Source organism: Sander lucioperca, chromosome 13 (assembly GCF_008315115.2).
Source record: "Sander lucioperca isolate FBNREF2018 chromosome 13, SLUC_FBN_1.2, whole genome shotgun sequence".
In the NCBI taxonomy this organism is placed as follows: domain Eukaryota; kingdom Metazoa; phylum Chordata; class Actinopteri; order Perciformes; family Percidae; genus Sander; species Sander lucioperca.
In genome coordinates, this window is record NC_050185.1 from 8,915,695 (window position 1) to 8,939,593 (window position 23,899).

Genomic DNA, 23,899 nt, shown 5'->3' on the forward strand with positions numbered 1-23,899 from the left:
ATGTATTTATTTATTAAACCCAAATATAGACATTTTCAATGGAATTCCATTGCTAGGCAATAGCCTGGCCCCATGGTTAACTTCTTGTCATTCACATACACTGCAACAGGAAATCAACTTGGGGCCATTTAGAATGTGTATTACATCTGCTGTGGAAGGTTTTGGCTGTGATATGTTCCACAATGATGATATAATTATGGAATAGAACCATGATAACAATGATGGAATAGAATGATGATCATATAGTCAAACTTAACTTCCCATTTCAGTCATTTCATCCTTCAACTTGAAGACAAGCCTGAACATTTTAATGCTTGTTAACTTGAAGACAAATCTGAACCTTTTTTGGCTTAACTTGAAGACGACCCTGAACTTTTTTCAGCTTGTGACAGTTATTTTACACTGAAATTCAATTCCAAACATCACTAACATCAAGTGATCTTTGGACATCTGGTAAGTTGTTTTTGTTTGTTTTTTACAAAAGGCCACTTAATGTTTGATTCCACTTGGTTCACAACTAATGTAGTTCACATTAGCAGATTTATTTTAGAAATAACAGACATAATACATAATACAGATACAGTATATCAGTATGAGCAGATACTTTGAGAAATTAGTTGAATCTGTCACCAGTTACATTTTTCTCCTTATACATTTCTGTGAAAGTGTCCATCTGTATTTTATATCTGCTGAAAATAAGATACTCATAATATACAAATAATATACATATTGTTTGTGTACTTATTGATGAGCGTGGGTGGGAACATGAAAAAAACAAATTCTCCATGTTCTACTCTGCTCAGGTGTAATAATAAATCAACAACAGATTTCATCTGGCACCATGGACTTTCAGGTCTTTGTAGGAGACCTGATCTCCTCCTCTTCCTCCCAGTACGAGGTGCAGGAACTCCTGGGTTGTGGCTCCTTTGGAGCGGTCACCCAGTGCAGGAAGGAAGCTACCAATGAAATGGTGGCTTTAAAAATCCACAAAGACAAGGCACTCATTGAGGAGGCAAAAGAAGAGGTACAACACAAATTATGTTCATCAACATTTTCCTTTTATAATAATTCAAAATCACATTGCATTTACATCAAATCTCTCTCTAACATCTCGTACATTCCCCAGGCGGCGATCCTTCATATTCTAAAAGAGCTTGGCTCAGACCAATTCAACATTGTCATATGGCACAACTCCTTCACCTTTGAGGGGCGTTATTATCTCGAGTTCGAAAAACTGGACATTAGCCTGACAGAATTCCTGCAGAGGAGCCCTTCCAAGTCTCTTGAGTTGACCGATGTCCGCCCTATTGTGCAGCAGGTTTTTTTTTTTTTGTAGTAACACAAATTGCATTGTAGGGTCTAAAACAGAAAAGTGTTCTTGTTTTGTCAAAATCCTAGCTGCAACTTCCATCAAAATGCATCTTTCTTCTTACATTGCAAGTGTTGATCAGGATATTAAAATAGCAAGTCCAAAATAACTGAGTCTCTAAGTCAGATAATGTCTCTAAAACAAGCAGTCCCCAATCTGCAGTAATTGATTTTTTACTGTTGTTCATGATTTTAGCTGGCTACCGCTTTGGACTTTCTGAAGAGCACAGGCATCGCTCATTCAGATCTGAAGCCTGATAACATTATGATGGTGGACCATTTACGGCAGCCATTGCAAGTTAAGGTCATTGACTTTGGCTTAGCCCTCAACCATCCAGAAAAATGGACGGGTGCCACTCTTCAGACCCGGTGGTACAGGTAAGTAATTGACAGCATGTATGGGACAGCTGTGCCAGACAGGATATCAAAGAAATAAAAACCTGCACTCTGGCATCTCAAGTTTTTAGTCAGGCTCACATCTGACCATACCATTGTACATTTAAGAAACTGGCTGTTAGGTATAGATATTGAGCAGGAGTTTACTTAATTAGTCAGTCTCACTGAACACAATAATGTGTTTGTGTTTCTCTTGCTTGTCTAAAGATCTCCAGAGATCCTGCTGGGAGCTCCCTTCAATGAGGCCATAGATGTATGGTCTCTGGGCTGCATTGCGGCCGAAATGCTTATGGGCACTGTACTCTTCCCTGGCTGTGATAGCTATGATATGGTAATGGTGACTATAGCAGGAGATAAGCCATATTTTGCTGCATTTTCACTAATTGTTTAGCATTTTCTTATGAAAAGGATACAATATTTTAATGAGACAAACATTTCAAGCAAGAGACCCTGAATCTATAAAGTAGTAGTGTAAATGCACAAATATTGCCTGATCACCAAAGATCAGTATGCTTACCTTTGGAGCGATTTCTAGAGATGAGCCGATACCGATATCGGGAAGTACTGGAGTTAATGCACCGTTCCGGTACCACGTAATAAAGCCCTAAAGAAAATCTACGTTAAAGTAGTTTATTTATGTTCTTTTTCCGTTACAACTGACTGTCAAACTGGATAATAAAAGAAAGTTCTGGGGTGTTCATTGTTTGTGTTTGTTCATGTTTCACAAAGAGGTTAACCTGAGCCAGGCTGACAACAAAGATAGAAATCATATCACATCCATACAGGGATAGTAGTATACAGTTGTTAAAACAGAGTCGGTATCAGGAAGCAAAAAATGGTATCGGGCCATCTCTAGCAATTTCTCGTGTGAAACCTGACAAAATGTACCTCGAAGTATAATGCAACATTGTGCCCACAGATGAGGCATATCTACCTCACTGTTGGAAAGGCACCGGACCATCTTCTGAATGCCGGCATGTACACGAGACAGTACTTTCGCCCAAATTACCACATTTTGGAACCCCCTTTTTGGACATTTATGGTAATATCATTTGACCATTATTGAGCTGTGTTTATACCTGTCTTTGCTTAAGTCTGTCACTGCATTTGCAACATATTAGCTAACTTAAACCTTTCTTCTCTTTAGTCTTCACTTGAAAAGAGGCACTATACTTTCACCCCATGCACAATTAAAAGCCTGAATGATGTCATGAAGGTAGGCTGTCTGTTTTGGAAAGCATGGTTTTATAATTTAAAGCGTAACTCTCGCCAAAATGCAACCTAGGGTCTTTTTGTGAATGTACCCGAGTCAAACTTTCGTTTAAAAGCATATTTAGGACGGAAACGTCACTTTTAAGATTTACCGTATTTTCGTTTTTCGGTCAAATGGCCTTTTGAATGGGAGTGCTAGGGGCACTTTTATGCTAGCCTCAAAATAGCTATGTATGACCAGGGGCTCTACACATGAACGCAAGCATTGAGAACATTGTTTGTGTACACAGATTTTACTAAAAAGAGCAACTCACGTCAGCAGTTGTTGTTCACGCTATCCGCCATTTTCCCAGTCAAAAATAGGCGATCTCAGAATGCGAATGAACGGACTCCATAGGAGGAAATGTCATTCTTATATGAGACTCCTTTTTCAACTACAAGGTCAATATTGTTTTTCACTAACGACAAAACAACAAATTATCCGTGCATTTATATGGAACTAAGCTTTAGGAGCTTTCCATCTTTACTCCCCTCCCTCGACTATTTTTGACTGGCTCAATAAATGGCGACCGGAAGAACAACAGCTACAGTGAGTTGCTCAAAATCTTTCTTTTTAGTAAACTCTGTGTACACAAACAATGTTCTCAATGCTGGAGTTCACGTGTAGAGACCCTGGTGATACTTCGAGCAAAGTTTCATGTTGTGTCGAGCCTTCTTAGTGTTTTAAAAATAGCTATTTTGAGGCTAGCATAAAAGTGCCCCTAGCACTCCCATTCAAAAGGCCATTTGACCGAAAAACGAAGATACGGTAAATCTTAAAAGTGACGCTTCCATCCTAAATATGCTTTTAAATGAAAGTTTGACTCGGGTTCATTCACAAAAAGACCCTAGGTTGCATTTTGGCGAGAGTTATGCTTTAAACATGAGGACATGCAAGAAAACAAGTTCAGATATTCTTACCATTTTGTTTTTTTCTGATCCTTCACAAGGCTTCTGCCAACCTCTCAGCACAAGATGCCAGTGCTTGTGAATGTGACAGGGTGAGCTTTGTTGACCTATTAACAAAGCTACTGGATGTGGATGCTTGGCAAAGAATCAAACCAAGCCAAATTCTTCAACATCCGTTTATAACCATGAGCCACCTTGTTGGTATAATGGACAACAGCCTCCAGTAAGTGTGTGCTTCGATGCTGTGTGTATTATCTCTGTGCTGACATAGATAGATGTGAGTTTGACTCAGTGATTGGTTGTCTTCCAGTTTGAAAAAGTGCGTGGAGGTGTTGAGCTTTTGTCAGGATCTGAGCTTGTGCGGTGGCGAGAATGTGGCGAAGAAGGACGTCTCCGACAGCACTGCCAAGGAGCAACCTTCCCTCCAGAGCGCCGTCATCAGTGGGGACAACACTCTTCCAAAGAAGAGGAAAGGGGATGGTGATGAGGACTCAGAGTGTGGCAACAAGTGGGTGTTAGAAATATCTCCCTGCATAGTTTGACGTTCTGGAAAATACTTCTATTCACTTTCTTGCTGAGAGTTAGATAAGACGAATGAAACCTCCCTCATTTATGTGCATTAACAATGGCGCTAGAGGCGAGGAAGTCCAGGATGTTACAGCATGCAACTCCACAACTTGACAAAATGTCATTTTGACATTATGGTTTGTGTAAGGATAAAAAAAAAAAAATCAACATGTTTATTTGTGAGATTTAGAGGTGCTGGTAGGTAGATTTCTGGTGTTCAGAGACAGCCAGGTTAGGTGTTTCGCCCTGCTTCCAGTCTATACTAAGCTAAGCCTATTTCCGAAAATGTCAAACTATTGCTTAAAGATGGAAGAGATTTAAACTATTTTCTGATCAACATAGAAGCCCGGCAAAGAAAAGGAGGCGTAAAGGCCTGGATGCAGCAGAGAAAGATGCACAAATCAGCCCAAAAAAGTCACGTCTGCCTAAAAGGAAGAGGGATGAAGCGGATGTACCCGTGACATCAGACATCAGCTCCCCAGCAAAAAGGAAAAAGCTGAAACGTAAGCTCACCTATGGCAGCACGCAGCCTTCGGATCAATTAAGGTTTTTTCTTCTGTAAGATAACATTTTGATGGCTTATGATGGAAAAATAAAATTGACCCATTCCCAGAATTGCTCATTAAGATTTGACATGGGAGATATTTGATGGGAATAATTTAACAATTGAGATGCATGGTCAAATTGTATTGAGCTTATCATGGAACAGTATTAGCATGGTGAACATTCAAACACCCTTACCTTTTATTTTATTTTTTAGAAGTACTGAGCAACACAACAAGGCCCGGTCCAGCTCTACGAAGAAGAGGAGGGCCAGTGAAGAGGCTTCCAGTTCAGAAAAAGAAAAAACCCTTCCCACACAAGAGGAGGAGGGGAAGTCTGGATGGAGGAGAGTGAACCCACCGATAAGTTCACTTAAGGTCATGTGTTTTATTTCATCTCATTATAAAGCACTTTGGTCAACGTCTGTTGTTTAAATGTGCTCTATAAATGAACTTGATTTAGAACAATGACTACACCTCCCTCCAGTCAAATATAGATAAAATGAATGTGAAAAAAATTATCAGACTTTTTACTTGCTCTTGTTCTTGTATTCATTTTCCTTTAAAAAAATATTTGAAACTGCCTAATTTAATTATGAAGTGAAGATCTGTTTTTAATGATATTGGCTATCGGTCGGCCTGAGTTCAGCGGTGGGGGTAGGTGTCGGTGTGAATGTGGTCCAGCTGCAGGTGGAGAATAAGACGCTGGTTCACAGGAAGGCTGACGCATCCGTGAGTATTCAGGCTCATTGTTTATCTTCCATGAGGCATGCAAATAACATGTCCCTAAATACCTCAGTGATGCTGGATCCAACAGAGGACTGACAGACAAACTGGAGGAAGCAGGTGACAGGAGCTAAGAGGAAAAGAGGAACTGAAGTGAAAAATATGCCGCTGCCTCTGTTTAAATATGATCTTTTCTCTGCGTATAGTACATTCATGCTGCTTTCATGTGCGCATAAATCTTATGTTCACGGCTGTCATGCTATTTAAATCTGATCTGATGTTGCTGTCAGCTGTCATTTCAGTTGTTGCAAATGGCAAAGCCAGTCTTTGCATATTCCTCAGCTCCATTAGCTCCAGCTCAGCCTCATCAGAGTCACTTGCCACTGTCACCACCAGTGTCTGGACTCCATGGGGGGATTTATCTTGCTGCTGCTCAGGGCAGACACCCCTCCAATACAAATCTCCCTGTAGAGGATAAGTGCAAAAGATTTTCAATGCAATTATTATATGATAAACATTTATCTTTCCTTCTACTCACAAGCCCCCGGGTGAGCGCCGCTACGTTGGAGTTTACCCTGGTAGACGAGAGGGTCGCCTCCCTACGCTTGCGGGTTGTGGGGGGGAAAACTCTGACTGTTGTTTGTGCATATGCACCAAACAAGAGTTCGGAGTATTTGGCCTTCTTGGAGACCTTGAATGGAGTCCTGTATGGGGCTCCAGGGGGGGACTCCATAGTTCTGCAGGGGGGACTTCAACGCGCACATGGGCAATGATGGAGATACATGGAGAGGCGTGATTGGGAGGAACAGCCTCCCTGATCTAAACCAGAGTGGTTGTCTGTTGTTGGACTTCTGTGCTAGTCATGGATTGTCTATAACAAACACCATGTTCGAACATAGGGATGCTCATAAGTGTACTTGGTACCAGAGCACCCTAGGCCGAAGGTCAATGATCGATTTTATAATCGTTTCATCAGATCTGAGGCCGTATGTTTTGGACACTCGGGTGAAGAGAGGGGCGGAGCTGTCAACCGATCACCATCTGGTGGTGAGTTGGGTCAGGGGGTTGGGGAAGGCTCTGGACAGACCTGGTAAGCCCAAACGGGTAGTAGGTAAATTGGGAACGTCTGGAAGAGGCCCCTGTCTGACAGACTTTCAACTCACACCTCCGGCGGAGCTTTTCATGCATCCTTGTGGAGGCTGGGGGCATTGAACCTGACTGGACAATGTTCAAAGTTTCCATTGCTGAAGCTGCGGCGGGGAGCTGTGGTCTTAGGGTCTTAGGTGCCTCAAGGGGCGGTAACCCTCGAACACCGTGGTGGACATCGGTGGTCAGGGAAGCCGTCCGACTGAAGAAGGAGTCTTTCCGGGATATGTTATCCCAGAGGACTCCGGAGGCAGTTCGCACCGTTGTGACGAAAAGAGAGCTGAGCCAGAAGGCAAAGTTCTCAATCTACCGGTCAGTTTTCGTTCCTACCCTCACCTATGATCATGAAGGCTGGGTAATGACCGAAAGAACAAGATCCAGGGTACAAGCGGCCGAAATGGGTTTCCTCAGGAGGGTGGCTGGCGTCTCCCTTAGAGATAGGGTGAGAAGCTCAGTCATCTGTGAGGAGCTCGGAGTAGAGCCGCTGCTCCTTCGCGTCGAAAGGAGCCAGTTGAGGTGGTTCGGGCATCTGGTTAGGATGCTCCCTAGGGAGGTGTTCCAGGCACGTCCAGCTGGGAGGAGGCCTCAGGGAAGACCCAGGACTAGGTGGAGGGATTATATCTCCAACCTGGCCTGGGAACGCCTCGGGATCCCCCAGTCGGAGCTGGTTAATGTGGCTCGGGAAAGGGAAGTTTGGGGTCCCCTGCTGGAGCTGCTACCCCCGCGACTCGGATAAGCGGACGAAGATGGATGGATAATACAAAATCAGTAATGTGAGAAAACAAACAACTGATCTAACTTTGGCAGAAGATTTTATGTTTATAGGACCCATCGCTCATAGCAAGAAACTGATTGAGAAAATGTTTTCAGAACCCGTAAAAAAAAGCCCCTTTCCCACTGGACCAAAAAACTCACTAACATCTGGCTTTTGTCTTTTGTGGGAAAGGCTGCAATCGGCATTCTTTACTGGGAAAAATTACTTTGCAGTAGTCGCGGGTATTTATCGGCTCCAGCTCCAATCGCCAGTGATGGAAATGTGACACCTGGAGGATCCGCTCATTTTCATTTTCGCGTTGCCTCCGTCAGTAAGTTCTGTGACTCTTTGTCATCTCAGACACAAATTCCGTCCGTCTCCGTTTGAGCAGCACTTGAACATCATATGTATATATATATATATATATATATATATATATATACAGTATACAGTATACATATGATGTATATATATATATATACTGTATATATATATATATATATATATATATATATATATATATATATATGTATATATATATAGGACTACAGGGAATAACAGATTTTCACAGATGAAAAGTTGTTTTACAGAGGCACGGTTCCCAACAGATAAAACTGTTGGAAGCGGAGAGTTCAGATTAAATATAGCCTACATATCACAGAAAATAAAGAAAAGCATAATAACTCACCTTTAACAGTCATTAGGGATGTCCAGATCCGATCACGTGATCGGAAATCGGGCCCGATCACGTGGTTTCAGACTCGATCGGAATCGGACGTTACCTCCCGATCAGGACTCGGATATATATATGTATATATATTCTCATTATTTTTTAACACATCTATAGTTATGCGGTGGCACAGAGTTAGACCCTTTTGACTCCACACAGAAACAGCAACGCGTGCGGCATGACATCACTTTGTTGCAGAGACGCTATTGGTTAAATGCCAGCAAAGTAGAACACGGAAGCAGCTTGAAGCGGAAAGCGCGAGTATGTCTGCGGTCTGGAGGTATTATAAAGTTGATGACAACAACATTGCCATCTGTTAACAAACAGAGTTGTTGAATGTTAAAATAAGGTGAATTAAATAAAAAATAAGGAACATCCTGGATCTGTTTTTTCGCTCTTCTTTATTCTTTTTTTATATATTATAGAAGTATCAGATCGGGACTCGGTATCGGTAGATACTCAAAATCAAATGACTCAGACTCAGACTCGAGGGCAAAAAAACCTGATCGGGACATCCCTAACAGTCATAGTATTATTTTTGTTTTTTATACTTTCTTTACCATCTATGCTTTCTTTAATAATACAACTTACGCCGGTTTACCACCTCAGGGAAGAACTCCCACCTCCTCTGCATAATAGTGATATTTACCTAAAGCCTAATCCAAGACTTTAGACAATATTTTAATGTATTGCAGTGAGTGCAGTGAGTGTAGTGTACTGTCTACCAGTACTTGTGGAACAGTGGAGGTTTATTTTATAGGGTTTTCAAATGTCTTGCAGCGACATCCAAAACTGCATCCGTAAGCTTGTTTGACTCTTGGTTAACAAAAGTAAAACCCTATAAAACCAAGCTTGCCTGTTATAGAGACACACTTGAGCAGGCTCGCTGATAGAGAGCTACAGTAGGAGCTCACTATAAAGCCTGCAGCCACATTGACTTCTGCACCATCACATGTAATAGTCTTATTTATTAAAGCTAATTGCACTGACCACAATCTTGGGAATTGTGTCATCATCTTTAAAAAGTGGGCTGAAATATGGCCAATGACCTTTCACAACTGCCATACCGTATTACACCCATCTTTGCATCTCCCTTCTAGCTATCATCCACAACATTAAAGCTTTATTGTAGTAATAAAAATCCAGATAGGTCATCTGTCAGGTAATTCCATGCACGACAAGGTAACGGTGACAACTCAAATTGCATATTTTACAACACATGTACATGGCATAATATATGAAAACATCTGGTCTGAGATTAACAGACTAACATCTGTCTGATCTACTGAAGAGTCTTCTGTCTTTTCAAAGAACCAGGATTATTTAATCGAAACATAACGGATGGATGGATGAATAGCTGCAATTACTTCTAGTTCAAAACCCAGTAGTCAATTAGACATTACAATCTCTCAGTGATAACCGTGGTAAATGGATAATGGCTCATGTCCCACAGACTGGGATAATTAAACTACAAGTCATACTCTAGAACAAGTTGAAGTTGAGCAGCATCTGATCTGGCAGATTATTGTGCGCTCTGGGCTGTCACTGACTCTCACAACGAGTTCCCCTTTGAGACGTGACCTCAGTCAGGGTCAGACAGCCCTCTTTCCTCCTCTGATCCTCCCTGTGCTTTACTGGGACATCTCAAATCTCATGGAAGCATGACTCGTGCATTCATAGAAGATTATTCTCAGTAAACCCACACAGAAAAGAGCAGTCTGCGCACAGACTGAACGGAGCATTATATTTCTTAATGCGGCAAATAAGGATTAAGGCATTAAACCAAATATAGTTCTCACGATAGCTGGAGGAACCAATTACCCTCAGCATGTGCATGTTACCGTTATAGGCATCTACATGCTAAATTTGAACAAACGTGGGAATATCACAACCTTGGAGGTTTTATGTGCATGAGTTGCATTTCATTATGTTTTTCCAAGCACTGAATGTCTTCTCACTACACACAATCAACTGCTCTTTCATTGATATTAATAATGTCAATAACACCGCATCAGATGGATGGTAAACAATCATAAAGCGATTACCAAAGTCACCAGAAGTGCATGTGTAAGTGAAGGTAACAAATGTGAAAATGATGTCTCTGTATCAATAATTGCTATGAAGCGAAGCTATAAATGAAAAATTGTTGTAATACAAAGCAAGACAACTGACAATTAAAATAATGAACAAAGGTCATTTGGTATTTCATCATGCATTTTCTAGGCTAAGAGAAACTACAGAAACACATGTTGCCATGAAAAATAACTTTTATAAGTCATTATTTGATTGGTTAAAAGTACAGAGACAGAAATGGAGAGAGTATCTATAAAAATAGACAAAGTAAAAAAATGTACAAAGATGTCACATTATGTAAGCAAAAGACAATGGCTGTCAAGTTCTAAACGACACTGTGTTTTTGCCAATGACCTGTATGTATATAATAAACATATAAATATAATAATATATAAATATATTTAAACAGCATTTTTAAAAACAAAGTTACAAAGTGCTTTCCATGGTTGAAACAGGAATAAAAACATTTCAGGACTGCAGTGAACTAAAATCAGACATTTACAACAACACAAGATAAAATGGAAATAATATACCCCAAAGTATGAAATATAAAAACAAAATAAAAGGCAATAACATTAGAAAGATCGGAAATAAAATAATGTGCTTACATTAATAAAAAGCTTTTTTTAAATATAAGTTTTAAAGTGCTCATATTATGCTTTTTGGCTTTTTCCCTTTCCCTTATTGTGTTATATATCTTTTTTGTGCACATTATAGGTTTACAAAGTGAAAAAGCCCAAAGTCCACCCCAAAGGGACTTACCATCTCCAACAGAAAACACTGTTCACAAACTGCTCCAAACAGCTCTATTGTAGTCCAGCCTTTACTTCTGTGACGAACGCTCGTCACTTTGTAACACACGTTATAATGCTGGCCTAGCTGCTAGCATGGCACTCCCTCATACTCTGCTTCTGACTGGTTAGCAGTGCTTACCTAGCTACTGTCAGGGCACGCCCTCATACTCTGCTTATGACTGGCTAGTAGTCCTTACCTAGCCACTGCGTATGTGCGACTCCCAACAAAGATGGAACAGAAGTGCGATGCCTCACTCTGTAGCTAAAACAGAGAGCTCAACACACAGGGTGAAAAGAGGAGCTGCAGCAATGTGCAGTACAACAAATATATGGTGTTTTTTTTTAAAATTAAACCATGTAAACCTATTCTGGTACAACCTCTAAATACAATTATGAACCTGAAAATGAGCATAATATGAGCACTTTAAGAAGTGATCATTTCAAGCACTTCATAGCTGCAGCCATCAAGCCATTGTACATATAATCCAAGTTAAGGAATACTGTTAAATTCATGTATATTTGGATACAATTCAAACACTTCTACCTGTCCGATCATTGTTGATTATGTCTCATAGCTTACAGTTTATATTGACAGCACACAGACAACTGTTTTATCCTCCACTGTCTCTCATGTGTGAATTCTGCATGTTGATGATTTTTTTGGAGGCACATTAGATACCAGCAGGTGCAATATAAAACCTGTTTGACTGGTGATGACACAGTAACACAGAATTCCCTGATTAGATTAGAGGAAAAGCATTTGTTTGCTCTTTTCGCAATATTCACAATTTTATCACATTTGCAAATGATTAAACATTGGGAAAACACAGATAATAATGGTTCAAAATAACACAGAAAAGTACCATTCCATTGACACACTAGCAAAAGGTGGATATCAAAGAGGCTGGGAGTTTATTTTCAGGAGCACTGTGCCCTGAGGGAGAATTGTTTCCAACAACATCCATTGTTTTCTCCAATTCAGTCTCATGATGTCCAGTTAAATTCGTAATTATTTCAAACAATAAGTATGCACTTTTAATACATGAGTATACTTTTTCAAACTTGGGTTCAGAGTTACATAGATCATTTTAGAAATCTTCTTAAAATTGTCCTCACACATGGTTGACTGGTCTTTTAACAGAATGAGTAACCATCATATTTAGTTACAGCCTCTGAGTAAGAACTAAAATGGCTGTATTTTTAATTTGTTTTTACTTTGATCAATATTACCAGTAACCACCAGATGGCAGCACGGCAGTTCAGATTGTTTTTATAGCCTCATGTAACCTTTTGTCCCTTCTCCCAAGAATCATGGTCGCTACAAACTGGGACACTCTGGCATAAAACGATTACAATGAGTCATTACGGTGACATCAACACACAAGTGTCAAATGGTGAGGTTAAATCTTAATTGGAAAATATTTGATCAGAGAAAGAATTATGCAACTATCAAAGAAGGTTTGGGCAAAGATGTTCAGCTAGGTAATAACTTCAGTAACAGTCAGATGAACCTTCATCTTATTAGTTCCCGGGGGAAATCTTTTTAATAATAACGTGAATCATTCTATGAAATTACATTTCCTGCAGAGATACATGATCCAACCTAAAAACACATTTACTGTAGTCATTATCATAATAGTGATATTTACCTAAAGCCTAATCCAAGACTTTAGACAATCTTTTAAGGTATTATAGTAACTTGTAATTGAAGAGGTGTTTGGGTAGATAATGTGCAGCAATGACTAGTGAAAGGAGCTCCACTGGGTTAGCTCTTCTTCATAACATGAGTTAAAAAATGATCCACACGTAGTCCGTGCGGACCATTTTTTTTAACTCAGGTTGATCAAGGGAGCAGATGTGCTTTTCTTAAGACAGAGAGTACCCTCTAAATCCAGACACAACAAAGTGAGTGTGTTCCAGCAGGGGAAATGTTGAAGAAGGCCAAAATGCACATTGGCTTTAGTTATTCCGTTTTAGCAAAGCTGGGCTAGCAGTTTCCCTCTGCTTCCAGTCTTCAAGCCAAATTAGACTCAACACTTCCCTATCTCAGTACAGGAAGCAATCATTTGTAATGATAATCATTATATAGTGTAATGCGTAATTAATATGGGCAGATGGGCTTCTTAGTCATGCTGCCTACTGCCAGCTATCAAGTCAAGAGGGGGGGGTCCCTTCTTGTGGGGTTTCTCCCATGTTTTCCCTATTAACATGCACTAAACCATGGAGGTGATGGAAGACCCCTGATTTATTCTTTCCCACCCTTTTTACTGGGGTATTTATGTGCAGTGAGTGTAGTGTACTGTCTACCAGTACTTGTGGAACAGTGGAGGTTTATTTTATAGGGTTTTCAAGTGTCTTGCAGCGACATCAATTATTTCATAATTATTTCAAACGTACAATAAGTGTGCACTGTTAATACAGGAGTATACTTTTTAAAACTTGAGTTCAGAGTTACATAGATCATTTTAGAAATCTACTTCAAATTGTCCTCACACATGGTTGACTGGTCTTTTTGAACAGAATGAGTAACCATCATATTATTTAGTTATAACCTCTGAGCTAAAATGGCTGTATTTTTGCTTTGATCAATATTCCCAGTAACCACCAGATGGCAGCACGGCAGTTCAAATGTATGTTGTGTTTTTTTAGCCTCATGTAACCTTTTGTCCCTTCTCCCAAGAATCATGGTCGCTACAAACTGGGACACTCTGGCATAAAACGATTACAATGAGTCATTACGGTGACATCAACACACAAGTGTCAAATGGTGAGGTTAAATCTTAATTGGAAAATATTTGATCAGAGAAAGAATTATGACTCCAACTATCAAAGAAGGTTTGGGCAAAGATGTTCAGCTAGGTAATAACTTCAGTACCAGTCAGATGAACCTTCATCTTATTAGTTCCTGGGGGAAATCTTTTTAATAATAATAGCGTGAATCATTCTATGAAATTACATTTCCCGCAGAGATACATGATCCAACCTAACCGAAATTGTTGAATAGGTCTGAGACGGCTGACCCAAAATGGACACACCCCGTGAAGCAGAATCAACACATGTAAATGTTCCATTCAATGTTGTCTGTTTTTTTTTTTTCTCTTCAGATGAGTCATCTGACTGGTCAACAAACTTGTGACAAGTCAAACATATTTATGTCTTATATGATGACTCAGAGAGCGGCAGTGGATATCAATCTGAGGAGTTGCATTGTATTGTGCAAGTATCATAGTAGCCTACCGAAACCATGACAACCATGGTATATGTAGACGTCATGCAATGTAGTTTAGAAGTGTGTGAGAAATGCACATGCCTGTTCTTGTTAGGCTTGCTTGTGCATGTTGATGATTTTTTTTTAGATACCAGCAGGTGCTACATAAAACCTGTTTGACTGGTGATGACACAGTAACACAGAATTAAGTCAAAAAAGAAAGAAAGATTCTAACAGGCACCATTCCATCAAATGTAATTTAAAATACTACGGGTAAGTGGTTTCTCCAACATTATACACATGTAGCCTATATATGCAACAAAGATTTAATGTATAAAAAAACAAACAAAGAGAAAACCTGACGTGGTGCACAAGACTTTATCTCAATCAGGCTGAAAACTGAGGAAGTCCCAGGATTTCCTCTCATGTACTGTAGACATAATGAACTGGTGAGAGCCAACTGTCATCTGAAAACAATTCTCCCTCAGGGCACAGTGCTCCTGAAAATAAACTCCCAGCCTCTTTGATCTCCACCTTTTGCTAGTGTGTCAGGAAAGATGTTTACTTCAATGAAGGATTCTACGGAAATGTTTTGTTGTAGCGATAGAGGTGGTGGTGGTGCCCATACAGCACATCACCCCAACCCTCGTCCACCTTCACTGGCTCCCAATTAAGTCCCGCATCACATATAAAATCCTCCTTCTCACCTACAAATCCCTCCATGCCCTGGCCCCACAGTACCTCTCCGACGTCCTCCATCCATACACCCCACCCCAAAACCTGCAGTCCTCAGGCGCGGGCCTGCTCTCCATTCCCCACACCAGACTCTGTACATTCGGAGACAGAGCCTTTAGTGTAGCAGCCCCATCCCTCTGGAACACCCTCCCAGTAGATATCCAAAATGCTACATCCCTGGACACTTTTTAAAAACTCCTGAAACACCACCTGTTTACCACAGCCTACAACCTCTAATTCTGTAAAGTGTCCTTGGGTTTCTTGAAAGGCGCTATATAAATAAAAAAAATATTATTATTATTATTATAACTGCACACGCAATTAGTAATAAGTAAAGACAGAATACAAACTAATGGAACAGAATGGTTACAAAAACTGACAATAAAACATACCAATACATTATTTACAGGAGAGACAAAAAATCAGTTCTGTTTTTGTTTTTTTGTTTTTTTTTACCACAACAGCTCAGATAAGTGTCTAAAGGGGAAGTGAAAGTTGCAGATACTGAACACAGTCAGAAGTAGGAGCTTGACCTGGTACAAACAAATTCTACTGTCCAGTGAGTAGAAGTACGGAAAAGTGCCTTTTGTTTCAGTCATACATTCTTTTGTCTAACACTTGAGTTAATACATAGTATCAGGGATCACCTCAACCAGACTCAGGGAACCCTGACTCATACTCTAATTTCAAAGTAATGGTGATAACTAGTGATAGTTTCATTGAAGATCTACAGTACATCTGATGTACTGATTAACAATTGGATGCACTGTATGTTATTATAACAACAGGATCCATCAATGAACAGTACTAATACCTATAACTGTAACAGTCTCGGAACCTACGAGCCACACCTGCTGCTGTTTGTTGATTTTCCTGGTTTGAACGTGTCACTCCTCCATGGCAGAGTGAAGTTCAATTTAACACTGCTGACCTATGGCAGATAAAGCACGCGCTTCTGTCAGAGCAGTGTACAGAGGGCCATTTAATGTGTCCTATAACTTAAGCACAGTTGCACACACACACACACACACACACACACACACACACACACACACACACACACACACACACACACACACACACACACACACACAAATCATATGTGTGAAAGAATGTGATAATATCCTATGAAATAATGTTTTTTGTTAGTAGGAGTGGTTACACCAGCTCATGGAACCCAACTGTGTGTTTAGATGTTGATTGTTCAATTTGTGTCTAATAAAAAACTATTAAATATGGTTGAGGTTAAAGTACAACAAATAACTTACTAACAGAAAATGTTGCCATTGATATTGTCCTGAAAATGTATAGTAAAATGCCCTGTGAACAGCATACAGTACACAGTGTAATGTATTATTCAACTTTAGGTAAAACTATCACTATATTGTACGGAACTTCATTTTCCATTCAACTTCCACTTACATTAATGCTATTTCCTATATTAGACAACTTTTTATAAGGCACTTATGTGAAGCCTATATTGTTAAGCCACCAGGATGCTATATATAATAATATATAATAGAAATATGACTCTCCCCATAGTGCTTTACCTATTTATGAAAATATATGTGCACAACAAATAGCAGTAAATAGGCTACTTAGAGTGTAGGCACTCAATTTTCCCATCTTATAAGAGACAGGAGTTATACTATTGCGATCAAATAGGCCCTTCTACAATATATATATGCTGTACTGTGTTGTCATTGTAGCCATATCTGATGTATAATTTTTTTGATGGATTATACATGTAACATATTATGATAGTATTGGGATTTGTTATGTGTGTGTGTGTGGGTGGGGACTCTCCCTAGGGAGGTCCGGGGGTATGCCCCCCCAGGAAGTTTTTTTTTTTAAAATAAACCATTAAATGGCACTTTCTGAAGAGTTTTGTGCAAAGAAATGGAGAAATCGAGTCTTACATGATATGTGTAAAACTGCAAGGTTAAGAGCCTATACTTTGCATTGTTGTAGTATCAACAGGTATTAGGGCATTTAGCAATTACATTACTGTTAATCAGTCATCACTTGATTACATATTGTATTGTATTGTTCCGATTGTTCTCATCTCATCTCCGCCGAGACAAAATAGCCGTGCCATTTCAAAAATATTTCATTTATTTTCAGAAATATCATGTTTTCAAAAGCATCACTTTCATCAAATTGTATGTGACATATTTCCCAGTAAGGCAACTGACTGCAAGCAGGCACATCCGGACACAAACGAGCAGGCTTATGTGCCGGGGCTGAGCCTTGGAGAGCCCCGGCCCAATTCAACCGCTGAAATGCCTTGCGGTTTTGAATCTTCCTGTGTTTTTCTGCTTACCAAGCCTCACATGGTTACACTAGACGTGGTTAGATTTACAGCATAATGACTAATGTTGGCAGTGTACACTTTTATTTTGGTAATGTGATTTTAAAATGTGAATTGGTTTATTGTAAATTTAACATTTACAATATATACTTCACATGCTTTTCTGTATCATCATTTATTAGAAATAATACAAACCGAATCACCATCAACCAAATTAACTATATATTTTTCTATCTCTGGTGTCTGTCTGTGAGCATAGGGGTCTAGTTAAGGAAGCACTTACATCATGAAACTTCCAGGTATACGCTGCTACGGCTGATGAGTCGAAACTACGTGCGCGTCCCAGCCCACCTGTAACAGAAACCGCCTAAAAAAGCTCGCTCCCGCTACTCCCTTCCCATTTAAGGTGCGGCAGAGGAACAGGTGCGCGGAGAATCTCCGAGAAGCTTTATAAATTGAAATATCACCGTCGCGTGCTAACTTACTTTCAGAACGCTGAGGAACACGTAAATAGATAACAACAGAGGAACTAACTTTATCAGCAACACAGCAAACTTAGTCCAACACAGTCAGATTGTGAGGAGTGGGGGATTTGTACCTTCACAGCAGGTGGACGTCGTCTTTGTTGATTCGCAAGTCAAGTCGAAGAAGAAGCGGAAAATGGCCCACTCGGGTATGCAGATGTTGGGATTCGCCCTGTCTCTTCTCGGCTTAATTGGATTGATAATTGGCACAATGTTGCCCCAGTGGAAGATGTCCGCTTATGTTGGGGACAACATCATCACGGCGATATCCATGTACGAAGGACTCTGGATGTCCTGTGCGTTCCAGAGCACAGGCCAAATGCAGTGCAAGGTCTACGACTCAATCCTGCAGCTCAACAGTAAGTAACCCAGTTATTGGATTGAAAGTATTGTGTCGTCGACAGTGTCAGAAGTTTAAGATGTTTTCTGTCATGTCATATTATAAAATAATTATAATTTGTATAGCACCTTTTTCATACATTTAAATGCCCCTCAAAGTGCTTTACAGTGTGGTGTTAAAACAAAACGCTCAAGAAAAAAAACAACTATCAGGTCTAACGTCTAATTGGCTTTCGTTTAGTGTCTCAAATTATTTTCTAAAAACTGAGTGTCCCAAGTGATGAGGGTCTTACTTGAGAGAGGTTAGGGTAGCACAGGTGGTTTAGCAGGTTCACAATTAAGGACATTGTATGGGGAATTTGGGACACTAAACTGCACGTATACCCGTGTAATTTATCATCTGCAGCTTATCTTGTCGAATGAACTGGTTTCAAAGTAAATAACGATTTATAGAATGACTCATTTCACTGCCTGTTTCCTACACTGAAACCTGTACGTCAGTTAACGTGTAACAGGAAATGATGTACAAACTGACATGCATGCACCTGTTGGAACAGAGAAGCTATTAACTTCTTTTTTATTTCTATAGGCCATAGTCTAGTTACTTCTGAGCAGTCTTTTACAACTCTTCAACGGTTACCAGATTCCTTTGGAACCGATTCTGTAACTTATTAACTCCTTTTTAGTCACTCAGAATGCAGTCATTTAGTTTAAACCACACTGAGGCGCCTACCTGCACTGCGCAGTAGCGTAGCTTGGTAGCTAAGTGCCAAAGAGATATTTTGTTAAAGAAGGGAAGAAGAAGAAGAAGAAAAAAAAAATTGTTCCGAGTTGATATAACGTGTAGCACTTGGGCAATGATTATCCTGAGGCCATTGTCGAGTACAGCTACCCCTCCTCCATGTGCGGAACCCCCCCCCCCCCTTTAGGATTTGCATCACAAAGCATAGTTACAGGTCAAACGACACCTGTATGAGCCGCTGTTTAGTCAACATGTCTGACTACCAGCCCCACAAATGGTTGCTTTGTCTTTGGCCTACAGGGCATCGAATAACAGAACACATTCTTTGCTATATTTGGGCCCAGAAATGTTCACTCTTTCATAGTCTACATGTCTGGACAAATTGTATTTAATGCATCATTTAGTTTTTTTTTTCTTTTCTTTTTCAAATGTTTGAAGACAACACCTATATAATGACAATTAAAGGCCCTGCTTACAGGCTACTGTGTGTGTGTGTGTGTGTGTGGGGGGGGGGGGTTCAGAGACCCACATTAAAGTGAACTGGTTATTCATTTGGAGGCCATTAGCAAAATAGAACATCTAAAGCTAAACAAAGAGTTCGAACTATTGTTACATTTCCTTCTTAAAGTGAAAAGTCCATGTACCGTATGTGTCTTTTTAAATATATATATTTTAAAGGAGTGGCTAAATGGGTCAACGGTGGCACGACAGTTGGGATACTTTATTGGACAACATTGTTTCAAATTCAACTGCTTTATTGTACTGCCCTCAGGCATAAACTGCCTGAATGTCACTGGGAAATCTTCCATTGTTTGGTCCCTCCCTGTATGTTCTTGGCTCAACATATTCACTCAATCGCACTTGATCTGTAACTTACTTCTTGACTTGAACAAATTGACCATTTTCTATTTTGGCAGTGTGTCAGTTTTTATTTATTTTTCTATTTGGCTTATCTTATATATTATATGGCTTGATAAAATATCTGCAGCACAATGTGTCTTATTGCCTCTTCAAACATGAACACAAACCACTTTTGATAAACATTGTGTGATTAAAGCTGTGGTTAGATATGGAGCACTTGAACAAATAATGGCCTGTTATTCAGAAATACCTGCACACACACACCTGAAGTTGAGGAACAATCAATACCAGACCTGTGCAAAGTGACAACTAGATTGTGACTCTTTAAGCCACATTGGGCATTCTTCAGATTCTGGAGAGGGTCTTGTTTCTGTTTTGGATTGCAGTTTGAAACAACAAAATGTCCGCCTGCTGAAAAGCAGGCTGTGAGTACCTGAAGTTGGGAGTGTCTTCTTTATAATGAAACCTGAAACCTGGTTAGACCTGTTTCTGCCTTGCTTGCATGCAAACCAACCCACCCACTCCCCAACCCCCCTCCTAGTTTCTTGGAGCTTCCGGGTAGAGCCAGTTTCTGTGCTTCGTTGTTATAGGGAGCGGCAATGAGACACAGGAGACAGAAGCCGCTCTGTTGTACATGAACAGTGTTTGTTTACTACTTTTTGGTGGCTTTAAAACTCATAAACTGCAAGAAAAAAGTTGATTCTTTCTTTTAAGTCTTATCACCACAAATCACTGTAGAAATTCAGTTCAAATGCAAGTGACGTTTTGTTTTACTCTGGTAAAGCCTGTCCAGTCTCGCCACACCCATGTACAGACTTCTAATAACTGAGGATTAACCCTATTCTGTCCTTGTCCAGGTGCCCTCCAGGCGACCCGCGCCCTCATGATTGTGAGTATCATCGTAGTGGTGGCTGGCTTGGGTGTAGCCGTCATGGGAATGAAGTGCACCACCTGTGGAGGAGATGACAAAGTCAAAAAGGCCCGCATTTCCATGACTGGTGGCATTATCATCCTGATTGGATGTAAGAAGCCGTTTTCATCTTTTTTTATTTATTTATTTTTTCCTTGACTCATTACAGTTTTTAAGTGATGTTCTTAATTAATTTCCCACAGCTTTGTGTGCCATTATTGCCTGCTCTTGGTATGCTAACGACATCATCCAAGCCTTCTACAACCCTTTCACCCCCGTCAATACAAAGTAAGTACATGAGTATTTTAGCTAAAAACAACCTTTATGCACTATATCTGTCCTCTGCACAAGGCTACTTTTGAGAGTGAAAATATATAAAAAAAAGTGACTTAATTACCACTGTGCTGGTTGTGTTTATCTTTTTAATTAAATAAAATGTGCTTTGTTGACCAGAACAGGTGCCACCAAACAAACCATTTTCTTTAGCAGAATACAATATCCCCACACATGTTAGATGTATTGGTTTGACATACCAGGTGCTTGATATCCATGTGTCCAGCCACTCTAGTGCTGACAAATGTATTGCATGTTTTGTTTTATATAAGCTGGAGCTCTGCTGGTATGGGTTTTTATTTTTTTTTTTTGACTCATTGTAACTTGTCTTTCTGAAGGTATGAGTTTGGTTCTGCCATCTTCATTGCCTGGGCTGGATCATTCCTGACTATAGTGGGAGGTGCCATGCTGGCAGCATCCTGCCCAAGAGGAAAACCATCCACTACACCCAAGTATCCCATCTCCAGACCCGCCAGCAGCAAGGAATATGTTTGAGCAGGACTGGCCTCAGTGGTAGAGGCTGAAGGAACACTTTGACATTCATGCTAGTCCAACTCCGAGATTGAAATGTTAAAAAGATATAATGCTAGGAGGTGATCAGTACTTGTTTTTTATTATTTTATTTTAGTTTCTTCAGGGATACCCTGTTATGTTACTGTAACATTATTTTAACAAACTCATTCAAGTTTTAAATAATGGCGGTTTACTTTTTAAAGAGCGTATTGGCCTTGCCCTGTCTTGACTACAGTTAGTGCTTACTGATATGTATACTATGTAGTATACTATCCACTTAGTTGACACCTGTAAAGCACAATGTTAAAATGAAAGTGATTATAATAAAATTTGGTATGTAGAAATATATTTTTTGCATGCTACAATGTACACTGCATTAGAATGTACAGTGTGTTTTGGGAAAAGGTTTGAATGCAGTGAATAGAAATAGGATGTGAACGCTCACCATTTGTCTGTAGAGGCAGTAGTTCATTATCTGGCCATCATTATATTTGATACCATTATTTCCATGCATTTGTTCCTTTTTTTTATTTATATGTAAACTACAAATCATTCAGTACCACTGTAGACAATTTAGATTATTTAGATTTAATCAAGTGCTGGAGTGAAATTGTAACTATGTATTGCAGTATACTGAATCCTTTTACAGATCCTGCCAAGGTATTTTTTAATTTTTTATGACATGACTATTTGTTGTCTTGTTCTGTAATAGCGGTTTGTGTGACTAGTCTTGGCTTATTGATTTTATTTTATTTTTTTTCCCAAAGCTGTTGCTGCACTCACCAGATTCAGTTTTTTTTTTTTTTATAACTTTTTAAATTGCAAAGTTTGTGTTGTACATAAAATAAAAGTTGAAAAATTGTTTCTATTTAGTTGAAATGCCTTCACGCAAATTACTGAATGTAAACATGCATGCAAGGAAATACAGCAGATCAAAGAGTTTAAGTAACTACATTTAAAAGCCAACTACATTTTAACAATTAAATGGAACAAAATTAGGCTTTATGCATTAGTATAAACCTCAAAAAAAAGTAAACAGCTTTTTCCTTAAGTAGTTTTGAAGAAAACCTTCATAATCCATGGATGCTGTGAAACATCTGGCATGTGCAGAAATGATGAACTCACTCAAACATACAGTATATTGGCAGTTAAAAATGCTGGTGAGCAAACGTGATGGGTTTAGGTTGCAGATGATTTTTCCGGCCCAGGTAAAAAGCTGAAATAATCAGCTGCATTTTACTCTGGTTAGAAGCCATCTTCCCCTGGTATGATCAGTACACAGCCTCATAATGGCCAAGAAAATGAAAGTTGCTTTGGTTCTATTGCCACCTTGTGGTGTTTATAGGTAACTGCTTTTAGTTTGGCAGACGGTATATAAACTGAGTGGACGGATGTACTATACATTATAAACAGTGTATTATATGTTGAAGTATCAGTAAAACTATTAGTGTATACTGGTGCAGGTCTATTTCTTAGATCCATTTTAAGCTATTGCAAAATGTGGGAAAAGCTTCTACTGCAGTGGAGCATTTTAACCTGAATTCCCCTTATTCCTCCTGTCTTTTTACAGTTTCTCACATCCTCTCACTTTGTCATATGTCTTCAAGTTAGGATTCTTGTGATTTATTAGACCCACCAGTGTCTTGCTGCAGTTCTCCTTTCCCTCTCTGCTCATTCTGCCTGCCATTCTCTAATCATTCTTTCCTCCCCACCGGCCAGATCTAAAAAGTAATAATGATAATGATTTCACTCCTAAGTGACCAAACTGTCTGATTCCAGTCTGCCTCTGTCCTATAAACTCACACAATGCAACCACACCAGATAACTATTAGTTTAACTCTATTACCATAACATTTGTCTTCCTGCATAAAATTCTGACCACAAAATGTCTGTTGCTCCTCTAATCTTTTTTTTTTTCCCAATCTCTGTTTTTTCCAAGTTAGTGACATTTGCATAAACAAAGTGTTGTACAGATAATTGATAACAAAAGGAGCTTCACACCCATTTACTGGACCTTCCACACACCTGTCTTTAGGTCTATAGCCCACCCACAAAAAAAGAAAACAAGAACCCAGCGGCTCCTCTAATCTAAACAGAAAGGTGATGCCGTCACAGCTGTGCTACTGAGCCACTGAATAATGAGTTATTAATGTTCATCGCCCTTTTA

At 39.6% G+C, this 23,899-nt stretch overlaps 2 protein-coding genes across 3 annotated transcripts; both read left to right on the top strand.

The window, feature by feature from the left end:
* The first annotated feature begins 202 nt into the window (after positions 1-202).
* Positions 203-5,574, top strand: LOC116064919 (homeodomain-interacting protein kinase 1-like). 2 transcript variants are annotated; one of them, XM_031320300.2, is made up of 11 exons: positions 203-453; positions 804-1,024; positions 1,127-1,318; positions 1,565-1,746; positions 1,972-2,095; positions 2,684-2,806; positions 2,912-2,980; positions 3,966-4,147; positions 4,235-4,432; positions 4,834-4,994; positions 5,252-5,574. In XM_031320300.2, the coding sequence occupies exons 2-11, from the start codon at positions 842-844 to the stop codon at positions 5,386-5,388; spliced, it is 1,551 nt and encodes a 516-aa protein (XP_031176160.1). In that variant the 5' UTR covers positions 203-453; positions 804-841; the 3' UTR covers positions 5,389-5,574. The 2 variants fall into 2 exon arrangements, with proteins under 2 accessions (XP_031176160.1, XP_035846884.1); XM_035990991.1 differs by having other exon boundaries at positions 5,255-5,574.
* A 12,326-nt stretch (positions 5,575-17,900) lies between these two features.
* Positions 17,901-22,034, top strand: LOC116064942 (claudin-7-B). Its single transcript, XM_031320348.2, has 4 exons — positions 17,901-18,393; positions 20,834-20,998; positions 21,090-21,174; positions 21,558-22,034. Exons 1-4 carry the CDS (start codon positions 18,171-18,173, stop codon positions 21,712-21,714), a joined length of 630 nt encoding a protein of 209 aa, XP_031176208.1. The 5' UTR covers positions 17,901-18,170; the 3' UTR covers positions 21,715-22,034.
* Positions 22,035-23,899: the final 1,865 nt, after the last annotated feature.